Genomic DNA, 12,285 nt, shown 5'->3' on the forward strand with positions numbered 1-12,285 from the left:
GTACACCTTCTCACCCGGGAGTTATCTCATAGTACTAGTTTTAATTGATTTAAATTTATATTGAGACATTTACTTAGCTTCTTTTGGTCATAGGGGAAACCCTTATGGGACCCTGGTGAATTGCCCCTTCCTTGTAATAGTTCATTTCTATACACTGCTTAATCTAGGAGATAATTTTCCTCTGGCTAGAAGGTGAATTTAAGTTTCTACACAATGTATATCAGTTTGTGAAGATGCTGTTACATTTCTGCTCTTATTTCACACCCAACCTATTTTAATAGGTGTATTATATTTATTTTATATGTTTCATACATATCCCATTAAAGATTTTTTTTTTTTCATCACATTTAACCCCTTAAGGACCAAACTTCTGGAATAAAAGGGAATCATGACGTGTCACACATGACATGTGTCCTTAAGGGGTTAAAGGGATGTTATTGTTGGTATGTGTCAGACATTTTTGTGAATGTGTTTAAGTTTAGCGAGGTTAACCCCTCAGCACGATAATTCTGCTCTGGGGAACTATCCTAAACTATTCATAACTTCACACCTGGCTTACACATAAGGAAGGCAAGATTATGATGCACTGTACCTGGGGTGCCCAAAAGGTAGATCCCTAGATGTTTTTACTACAGCTTCCATGGTGCTTTGCCATTCTAAAGGCATTCCAAAGGCATGCAAAGCATCACGTGAGTTGTAGTTCTACAAAATCTGGGGATCTACCTTCTGGGCACCCCTGCACTGGACAAGGCAGGGGAAAACCAAAAATAGCTTATGGGGTCCAAGGTACAATTGCTTTGGGTCCCAGGGGAATGAATGTGCTCTTTGCAGCTGCTCATTTTGTGCTGTGATAAATTATACAGTGGGTAATTTTATTTTCTAGGGTCACAAATATACCTTACAAGGTTTTTGGAGAACTCCTTCTGTGCTCCTCCTCTGGGCACTACAATTCTCATTGAACATCACAAGCATCAATACAGTGTGAAGGAACATTTCACACCGACCAGAGTTCTGATGCAGGAATTTGTTACTGTGCCTGGTAAAAACTAGTACAGGAGCAGACTGAAAGGTAAGCTAAGATTGTTTTAACAAAATTGTTTTGCATTCCAATATAGTGCACATTCACATCTTGAGTAGGGAGGGAAATGATCAAGTCATTGAACACCAGTTATATAGTAAAGTACACAAGTAGATATATTTTAATTCCTCAAAAAATCAATGTTACTTCATTCTCAGAATATTATAAATACTTTTAAATAGAAATAATTATATATCAGGGAATGACAACTCCTAATTTTAAATAACGTGTGCAAAAATAAAGCCTGCAAATCACATGTTGTAACAGAAGAATCAGCATACATTATTTAATAAGTTATTATCAAATAATTATTCAATCATATTATGTTTATAAATTATTTTTCCTATGTAATCAGTAAAGTAGAAAATATTTATGTTATTTTTTTTCCGGCCCAGTCATTTCTTTTAAAGGATCAGTATAGGGTCAGGAACACAAACATTTATTCCTCACCCTATAGTGTTAAAAACCACCAACTAGCTCCCCTGGGCCCCCCATGCCTCCATAAATATAGCAAAATCTTACTGTATTCAAGCCAGAAGCTGTAACTCTGCATGCTGTTTGCCTAAAAAAAAAAAAAACAGGTTACTGACATCATCAGAAGTAGTAGCCTGATCCAATCACAGTGCTTCCTCATAGGATTGGCTTAGACTGACAAAGAGGCAGATCAGGGGCAGAGCCAGCATGATTCAAACACAGCCCTGGCCAATCAGCATCTCCTCATAGAGATGAATTGGATCAGTGAATCTCTATGAGGAAAGTTCAGTGTCTGCATGCAGAGGGAGGAGATACTGAATGTTTGGATGCATTTTAGGCAGCCATGACCCAGGAAGGATCTCTAACAGCTATCTGAGGAGTGGCCAGTGAAGTTATTACTAGGCTGTAATGTAAACACTGCATTTTCTCTGAAAAGACAGTGTTTACAGCAAAAAGCCTGAAGGTAATGATTCTACTCACCAGAACAAATTCAATAAGCTGTAGTTGTTCTGGTGATTATAGTGTCCCTTTAACCTCCTTCATGACAGACCGCCTGCTAGGACCGTCATGATATCAAACACAGGGGTAGGCAACGTTCGGCCCTCTAGATGTTCTGGACTACATTTCTCCTGATGCTTTTCCAGCATTTAGGCTGTAAAAACATTATGGGATATATAGTCCACAACATCTGGAGGGCTGAAGGTTGCCCACCCATGATACAATTTGCCTTTCCCTTCTGGGAGTTAAAAAAGTGAATGTTTTATTATATTTGTATGACATAAAATTATGCTGACTAAATATAAAGTTTCTGTCCCAACAGAAACATTTTGATATAATGACTGACTTTGTTGTGGAGAATAAATATGTGGTGGAAAGACCAATTTATTCTGAAGACTCCTTCAGCGCAGATCATGAAATAGTGGACAGGCGCCATACAACTGTTTTAGACCACTTTAAGCGAATATGTGGGTAAGGAGAAATATCATGATTATATTTTGTAGATATTATAGTTTCAGCACTTCAAGACTAGGGAGAAGTGACATAAAGATTAACCATTTACGCTTAGAAGAAAGAAGTTTGTATAAGGTGTTGTACATTTTTAATGAAGGGCTAGCAAGATTCTTGCACAGTTTGGATTTCCAAACCAGTTGATATATAATAAGCATTAATTAAAATGCAGCCACTTATTTTAACCTTTCTTTTTTCTGGGTTGTATACTAAACAGGAATTATAATGTTAGGCTAAAGTAGCCAAGTGGAAAATATTCTTCAAGAATACTATAGTATCAGGAATGTAAACTATAGTAGCAGGAATGTATTTCTTACACTGTAGTGTTTAGCTAAACATTGAGGTCACTGGACTCTGTCCGATTGCATGGGAAAGGTGTTTTTTATAACTTTTCTCCAAACCTTGCGCTGGCCTCACCGAGGCTAGCCCTACCTGGCACCGCCTCCATGCCTGAGATAATAAATCTTGATTAGACATGTGCAATTTGTTTAGTTCCAGATGTACATTCGGATGAATTTTGACAGTTCGGACGTTCTGATGCTTCCTGAAAAGTGGCAAAACAAGAGAGGGAGGGAAAATTACGGGAATAATGACAGGAATCTAACCCTAACCTACCGATAACCCCTAACCTTACCCCTAACCCTACCCATAACCCCTAACCTTGACCCTACCAATAACCCTAACCCCAACCCTAACACTTCTCATAACCCTACCCCTAACCGTGCCCCCAACTCTAACCCTACCCCTAACCCTACCTCTAACCCTAGCCCTTACCCTAGATATAGTTACATAGCTGAAAAGAGACTTATGTCCATCAAGTTCAGCCTTCCTAACTTTTGTTTTTTGCTCTTGATTCAAAAGAAGGCAAAAGCCCCAATTTTAAGCACTTCCAATTTCTTGGATCAAGAAGCTATTACCCTATATTGAAAAATGATATCCTTGAATATTCTGTTTTTGCAAGTATGCATCTAGCTGCTGTTTGAACATCTGTATGGACTCTGATAAAACCACTTCTTCAGGCAGAGAATTCCACATCCTTGTTCTTACAGTAAAAAATAAACTTTTCTTTGCCTTAGATGAAATCTTCTTTCTTCCAGTCTAAACGCATGACCTCATGTCCTATGTAAAGTCCAGTTCGTGAATACATTTCCACACAATGGTTTGTATTGGCCCCGAATATATTTGTATAAAGTTATCATATCCCCTCTCAGGCGATGTTTTTCTAAACTAAAGAGGTTTAAATTTGTTAACCTTTCTTCATAGCTGATATGTTCCATTCCTTTTATTAATTTTGTAGCCTGCCTCTGCACTTTTTCTAGTGCCATAATATCCTTCTTTAGAACAGGTGCCAAAATTGCACAGCATTTTTAAGATGTGGTCTAACCAGGGATTTATAAAGCGGCAAAATGATAGATGTGTAAGTGGCTGTGGTGGTTAGGGTAGGGGTTAGGATTGGGGTAGCATTAGGGTTAAGGGTAGGTTTAGGGTTGGGGTAGGGTTAGGGGTAGGGTTGGGGTTAGGGGTAGGGTTAGGGGTAGGGTTGAGTGTAGGATTAGGGGTAGGGTTAGGGTTGGGGTAGGGGTTGGATTTAGGGGTGCAGTAAGGGGTGGTGGTAAGGTTAGGGGTAGGGTTAGGGGTGGGGTTGGAGTTAGGGTTAAGGGTAGGGGTAGGGTTAGGGATAGAGTTAGGGTTGGGGTTGGAGTTAGAGGTAGGATTAGGGTTGGGGGTAGGGTTAGGGTTAGGGTTTAGAGTTAGAGAATTGCCGAAATCCCAAATAGCTGTAATCCTGAAGTGCCGAGGTTCCGAAGTGCCGAAATGCCAAAGTCCCGAATTGCCGAAGTCCCGAATTGCCAAAGTCCCGAATTTCGGAAGTGCTGAACCGAACCAAATTTTTTTCCCATGCACATCCCTAATCTTGATGACCTCAGCCAATTCAATGCTTTCCCATAGGCTATTGTGCTTGTGCTACAAAATGCTGCGCTGAGCCAATCAGCACATCCTAGTAGAGTCGAATTGAATCATGTTCAGCGCTTCCATGCAGAGAGTGGAGATGCTGAACACCAGTGCTTGCACATTGTGCAGCACTAGACTAGGAAGCACCTCTAGTTACTGTCTGAGTGACTGCCAGTTGAGGTGTTCTTAGGTAGCAATGTGCTCACCATGCAAGGATAGGCTAGAGACACCAGAACCAGCCCTGAAGTGTACTTAAATATCCTGATGTATCCTGATTCTAGAATACTGGCAGATTTATTTATTAAAGTAAGAATTCCAAGTGCATTTGAAATTTAAGGGTAAAATACTTGAAATGGAAAAATTATTTAAGTCATATCTGCTTCCAGTTAAGCTGAAAGCTTTGACGTGAAATTTAAATTCTTACTTTAGTAAATAAACTTGTTAGGATTAGACCTTTCCCTAATTCCTGATTAGTTTGCTAATGTTAAGTGCCTGTTTGCTTGTTAACCTATAGATAGGACCTGTATTTATTTATTTATTTTTTAAATATCTTTTTTCATTTTCTGTAACATTTAAAAACATACAAATGATGAATGTAACAAATCTCAACATACCCAGCATTTACTTACACCTATAGCCGATAGTGCAAAAAACAAATATCCACAAGTTAGTATTTAAAATAATTAACATATTGAAGAGAAAAAACATACAAACATACTACAAGGATATATCAAAGACTATAAAAGAAATCATTTCAGACGGACTTTGGGCAGTACCACAAGTACAGAGTTTATAAATGTTAGTGATGGCCCTCGGGGGAAAGAAAATTCATGAAATTTATTTCATTCACAGGGTAAGGCTAAGTCTAGAATACTTATTTTTCTGCGGTTGTCTGAAAATTTATTTGAGTTTTTAATTCCGCCCTTGTTGGAACAGATAAGTTTTTCCAGTATCTGACTAAGTACATTTTTACTGCTGCAAAGATATTAATACAAACATATTTATTGTGCTTGTCAGTTACGGAAAGATTAATACAAAAAAGAAACCAACTATATGCTAAAGAAAACAGATCTGCAATCTGTTGTGCTATAGATTTTTTAAGGAGAGCAAGACTCAGGCATTCTTACCTAATATGTATTTGTGTGGAGGCACATTTTTGGCATCACCAGCAACGGCTCCCTGAGTTTGAGTAAAACTTTGAATGACAAGAAGGAACCATATACCACCTTTGCATAAGTTTCAAATATTGCTCATGTAAATTGATACTATGCATGGCACTAGTGAGGCCAAGTTTTCTATTCACTTTAAAACTGTTCCTTTGTCAATGATTTTACCAATTGTAGCTGGCTCTAAGGCAAGGTCTAAAGAAAGAAAACATATTATCCTAATACAGCTAAATATCTGACGAGGAGACAGATTATATTTTTCCTGCATGTCGGTAAAAGAGTTTAATAAATCATTATCATAAAGATCTAACAATATTTGTATATCATGTGATTGCCAATGTGAAATGTTCAGATTTTCTATATATATAGAGAGGGATGAAATATGTCTAGCACTAGTGATATAGTTTGATGTATACAGCTTCCAACCCATCCCTCTAAATTTGAAATTCCATATCATCAACCCCCCCCCCCCCCCCAATATCTGATTAGAAATATTGAGTTGTCTAAAATGTTTAGGGGCCAACCAAAGAAATAGGCAGGGCCGTCTTTAATATTGATTGGACCATGGGCAAGCATCTGCTTGGGCCCCCTGGGCATGCAATCACTCCCTCCACCCCAACCTAGAGGCGAAACTACTGTAGAGAGTGCCTTGGTGCAAAAAAAAAAAAAAAATTCAGGCCTGCCCTGTAGCACAAGAGTAAAGAAAAGATAGATCCCCATCTGTCATACAACTCCTGCGATGCTATGCCAGCTGGGTATCTACCATCCTTGCAGGGTTGTATTTTTGAGCTGTGTTTGTGCAATTGAATGTCAGCATGTTATTGTATAGAGTGCATGTGTGCATGTAGGGGTGTATTTGTATGTACTGTTACCATTGGAATGCAGTGGTGTACTTGTGTGTAGTGTTTGCGTTTGAATGCAGGGATGTGTGATTGTCTGTAGTGTTGGCTTTTAAATGCAGGTGTACTTTTGTGTGTAGAGTTGGTGTTTGTATATACATTTATCGTTTTAATACAGGAATGTGTTTGCATGTAATGTTTGTATTTACATGCAGGGTGGTGTTTGGATGTAGTGTTGTGTTTTAAATGCATATGTACATTTGTGTGTAGTATTGGTGTTTCAGCAAACTGGTGTGCTTGTATGTAATGTTTGTGTTTGCAGGGGTCTGTTTGCATGTTGTGTGATTTCTATAACACATATACATACACACATTAACACGCAGAAACACACATAAGCACACTGACACATGCTCACACCTTGACACATACTGGCACATACATACACACACACTCATATACACACCCTTTGACAAACAGATACAAGCACTTTGATACACACACACACTGGCACATCCACACACAGAGATACACACACACACACACACACACACACAGGTATGTACACACACACTCAGATACACACATACATAAAGGTATAAATGCAGGGGTGTATATGTATACAGTGCTAGAGATGGAATATAGGAGTGTATTTGTGTTGGCATTATAATGCTGGGATGTATGCATTACCACACACTCAGATGCACACTTACACACACCGACACATGCATACACACACACACAGGTACACATACACAGGTATACATACACACAGAAACACTGACACACAGACAAACACAGCCAGATACACACACTGACACAAACACAGCCAGATACACACACACACACACACACACACACACATATGTGTACATTTACATATTTTAATATCTGCCTTCTAGCAGCTCTTGGACAGCAACTCCCAGCAACCTTGGCCAATATAATGTCTCAACTCTGTTCTTACATACCCTGGTCCAGAATTTGGCAAAAGTGACATTTGGAAATGGTGTACAGCCTTTGATAACACTTGATGCAATAATATGTTAAAATACATACTTTTTACATTTATATTTAATAGGGAACTGCCAGGTTCTTCTAGGATTTTGAACATGTACTTATTCCCTGTGTGTTACATTACAAACACCAACACTTGAATAAAAGTGATATCAGAAATAAGCAAAACAAAAACCAAACAATATTTAGCCACCCTCCTGTCTCCTTACCTTTTGGGTACAGAGGGGTGGCTTCCCTGGGGTCCAGTGGGAGCTTGCTGGCCAAGGCTGATGGGAGTCTGCCATCAGCTTTCTCAGTCCCTCTCCCCCACAATGCCTCCATGTGGTGTGTGCCTCCTCCCCAGCGGCACTGAGGAGGAGGCGATCTGACCTCACTTCCTCCCAGCATGCCACGAGAAGAAAAGGGATCACAGGGCAGTGTGTGCAGGGGGCTAGCTGTGAGTATGTATTCAGCCAACCCACATATTACAGGGGCCAGGTCCAGAGCAGTATTAAAGGGCCGGGGCCCCTGATTACCTCAGGTGCTGCAGGGGGCCCATGGGGCAGCTGCCTTAGGGCCCCCAGGAGTAACTGGGCCCAGGGCAGCTGCCCCTTTTGCCCCTCCTTAAAAACGGCCCTGGAAATAGGTAAGGATCAAGTCCCCAACATTTGCTCCTTTCTAAATTATACCACCCCAGATTTGTATTTATTTTTATGTTTAACATAAATCAATGAGAAAGCATACAAGCTTCGTGGATTTTATGTAAGTCTGGGTTACCCAGGCCATCTTTCTTTTATGTGTAATACCAGGAATTGTTAGTTTACTGGATTCCGAGACATATGTTGAAAAAAAATATCTCAATCTCCTTAATTATATTAAAGAGAACTGGGATTGGAATAGCTCTGAAAAGGTATAAGATCTTGAGAACCAAATATGCTTTAAGTGTGTTTATTAGTCCAAGCCATGAGATCTCCATGCCCTTTCATTGAGAAATAGTTTCTTTGAGATCTGTGATCAGGTCGGAAAATTTCTAGACATCATGCTCTTGGAATATGAGCAGAGCCTGATTACCAAGTATTGTACCTCCTTGTAAGACCAATTCAGTGTTTCATATTCTTTTAGAATCTGAAGTTCAGAATCAGATGTATAAAATTGCAAATTGCATAAAAGTTGGGAAAATGTAAGTTTATAATTAGAGAACAGACTAAACATCTGCAATATTTTTAAAACAAAAAAAGAAGAGCCGGGGTGGACAATGTCAATAATACGCCCTCTGCATATAGGAAGACTAAATTGTCTTGTCGGCCAACCAGTTCTGTATGAGGCCGTCAATGTTTCAATTGTAAGGACATAAAGAAGGGGGGCTAGCGGGAAACCCTGACAGGTGCCATTTTGAATTTCCAGGATCATAGAGCTAAGAAAGGGGCCAGTAATCTTAGTGCTAGGAACTGTATACAGCGCCATAGTCCGCTCTGCAAAATGACCCATGAGTCCAAATACCCGCAGAATTTGTCTTAGGAATCTCCAGTTTACTCGATCAAACTCCTTTTTGGCTCTTAGGGCCATAATGATCAATGAATTTTCTTGAGATGGATTTCATCTTCTACCAATCTACCTACCTACACTTCCCTTACCTTTTGTGTCACTTTACCCCACTCCCTCTAGCATGTAAGCTCATTGAGCACGGAACCTTAACCCCTCTGTTCCTGTGCATCAAACTTTTCTGGTTACAAATACATGTTTGTTAGTCCACCCATTGAAAAGCACTTTGGAATTTGTTGGTGCTATGTAAATATTATAATAATAATAATAATAATAATAATAATAATAATAATGAGCCTGTGGGTGTTGTCCTCCCCTGATCTGCTAACTACAATACAATTTGATATGGGTGTATTAGATCTAAAATGATTAATTTTAACCTTAGATCTTAGAAAATATTTTTATATCTAGGTTAATTAGTGAAGTTGATCTCTAGCTGGTTACACTGGTGAGATCTCTACCTGTTTTTTAACTGGGTGAGATAGTGGCTTCAAGCATTTCTTGTGGAAATCCCTCTGGTCTGCATATTGCACCGTAGATGCGCTCCAAAAGTGGGGTAATCGTGGGCTGTAAAATCTGGTAAAACATCTGTGTACAGCACCTTCCATTTCTTCATGTGCCCAATTGTATTAGCGATCTCTGTCTGAGTAAATTATTTATTTATTTTCCAGGGAGTAAGAAATTCTGCAATTTCCTGATCTGTTTTTTGGGGTTCAGGCAAATTATATAAGGATTCATAATAAAATCTAAATGCCCTGCTGATCTGGAGAAAAGAAAGACAAGTCATGCCCTCATGAGCATTTAATTTATTTATTGGATCCCTTCCAACTCTATTATGTTTGAGATACGCTAATGTATTATTAGCCTGTTCTTTTAATTAGTTCTTAATTTCTGTGATGGACCGTCTGGTACCCTGGCTGGGTTCCTCCGCCAAGCACACTTCCTAGCTTTAACTGGGACACCCATAGCGCTTTAGTCTCTCTGGAGATTCCCACCATAGAACAGGGTCCTGTGCTACAGCTCTAAGTGATCAAGCTCTCCTGAAGAATGTATAGTTGTATAGCTGTCTCACCCAAACACTAGCCGAGAATTAGTGAAGGGTGAATAAGAACTACGTTTATTGAACACAACACAGGTATATATAGGAGTAATTACAACAGGGGATCATCAAACAAAACAATACAAGCCACTCCTTGGAGTCTTGGACAGAATTAGGCCAAGAGTCCATAATCAAATTGCCTGCCTGACACCAAGATCCATTGCACAATAGCTATTGTATAACAAACACAGACATGCTAACACAATTATCTCCCATAGCACAAGAACACACTAAAACACATATAATACTATACAACAAATGAAAGTTGTCTCTGGAACAATGGGACAACACCCTTCTGGGAAAACAACAAGGAAAGGGGCGGGGGGACTACAACTAACAAACAAATACATTACACACCCTGTACTTATAATGGACACATGGTGGCTAAAACATATAAGCAATCTGGGAACCCACATAAAGTTTCTGTCTTCAGCCTCTAGTGACGGTGACTACCCTAACAATTTCTTTCTGATTCATTACTATTTCTCTATGGATTTCACAAGAACGGACATAGTTTGTTTGTACTCTCCAGATTGGCAAGGTGAATATAAAGATCAGCTAAAGATTTACCTTGCCTCTTTTTAAAATATATTCCCTGTTTGATCAAATGACCCCTAAGAAAACACTTAATCGAACACCATAAAATAGAATCTGATCCAGCTCTATTATCATTTTTACAGAGGAAGTCTCACCTGCTTTCAGAAGAACTTTCTTACTGATCTTCGAGGATAAAATGGAGTCAATCAGTCTCCACTTGGAGCTAATCTTGTAATGTGGATTATTTTTTAAAGACACAAATACAGGGGCATGGTCTGACCAGCTTATGTAACCAATTTTTTGAGTCAACATGAGATTCTGAAGTTATAATTCTCATAAAAGCTTTCACCTTAGCTCTATTATTGATCACACTATCTTTAAAATACCTTTTTATATCTAGGTCAAAACATCCTACACAGTTCAGATCTCTACCCAGTATAAGGGAACCTTAAGAAAATTCTTTAATGATTTCCAATGTGAAGTCTGACGGTGATTATAGGTTCACTAGGGTAAATGTGATGTCATTAATTTTCCAGATTAATATAAAAAAACTCTCCATTTATTACCACTCCCTCACTCTTTTTACCCAGAAAACATGAGTGTTTACGATATTTCCATAGGCTATTGTCTGTGTTTTTCCAATGTTTTTCGTGAATAAAGACAATGTCTATATGATGTCTTAAAAGATCTAATAGAAAAGTTATCTTAAAAGGAGAGTTCAACTTGAATTTATAGTCACTAGAAAAAAGCAAAGAGAAAGAAAAAAGAAGAAATTGAGCCTGCTAGTTCGCTAGTACCTCCTAATGGGGGATAACCCCTTGAGGTTTAAATATATCTTAAAAGATCTAATAGAAACATTATCTTAAAAGGAGAGTTCAACTTGAATTTATAGTCACTAGAAAAAAGCAAAGAGAAAGAAAAAAGAAGAAATTGAGCCTGCTAGTTCGCTAGTACCTCCTAATGGGGGATAACCCCTTGAGGTTTAAATATATATAGGAGAGAGAAGAGTTGGAGGTAGTAGCAATGCAATATCTAGATAAAGTGGAATATTTTGAGAAAGTAATATATGGATAATTTTAAAACATCACTTTTAATCTTTTAAAAGGTCCCAACACGTGGACTGTATTATAGGCAAAAATAAAAAGAAACAAAAATTGTGAATAAAATTAAAAATCAGTAAAATATCAGACTACAAAAGGAAACAAATCTTTCCACTAAGTCTTTATAAGGACTTGATTAGAATAGAGCCAAATGGTGTATATATATATATAAACCCTAAAAGGTTAGTTGTGATCAGCAAAAATATTGCTTAGCGGTATTCAGCTCTATTGGGCAATTACCAGCTAGGTCAATCTCTAGAGATTCAAATTTTATTGGTGCATTGATAGTAATTACTATGTGTAATATAGTGTCTATAAGGTTGTAGCAATTAGATACTGTAGCAGAGGCTTGCTGTATGTCGTCTGGTATGTTAATCTGCTGCAGTGTACTTAATGATATCTGCTTCACGGTAGCCTCAATTTAAGGCTGATGTTAAAATACAATGATTTAACACCTTGTGGGTAAAAGTAACCGTTTGTCTGTGGAATTTACAATCTT

General features: G+C 38.4%; 1 protein-coding gene across 1 annotated transcript in view; it reads left to right on the forward strand.

The window, feature by feature from the left end:
* The first annotated feature begins 1,015 nt into the window (after nucleotides 1-1,015).
* Nucleotides 1,016-12,285, forward strand: part of LOC134601015 (chloride anion exchanger-like) — a 60,569-nt gene continuing 49,299 nt past the window's right edge. Inside the window, exons 1-2 of the mRNA XM_063445430.1 lie at nucleotides 1,016-1,069; nucleotides 2,373-2,521. Of these exons, the coding sequence (XP_063301500.1) occupies nucleotides 2,388-2,521 (134 nt within the window). The 5' untranslated portion in view covers nucleotides 1,016-1,069; nucleotides 2,373-2,387. The remainder of the gene's footprint in view (nucleotides 1,070-2,372; nucleotides 2,522-12,285) is intronic.

This window comes from Pelobates fuscus, chromosome 3 (assembly GCF_036172605.1).
Source record: "Pelobates fuscus isolate aPelFus1 chromosome 3, aPelFus1.pri, whole genome shotgun sequence".
In the NCBI taxonomy this organism is placed as follows: domain Eukaryota; kingdom Metazoa; phylum Chordata; class Amphibia; order Anura; family Pelobatidae; genus Pelobates; species Pelobates fuscus.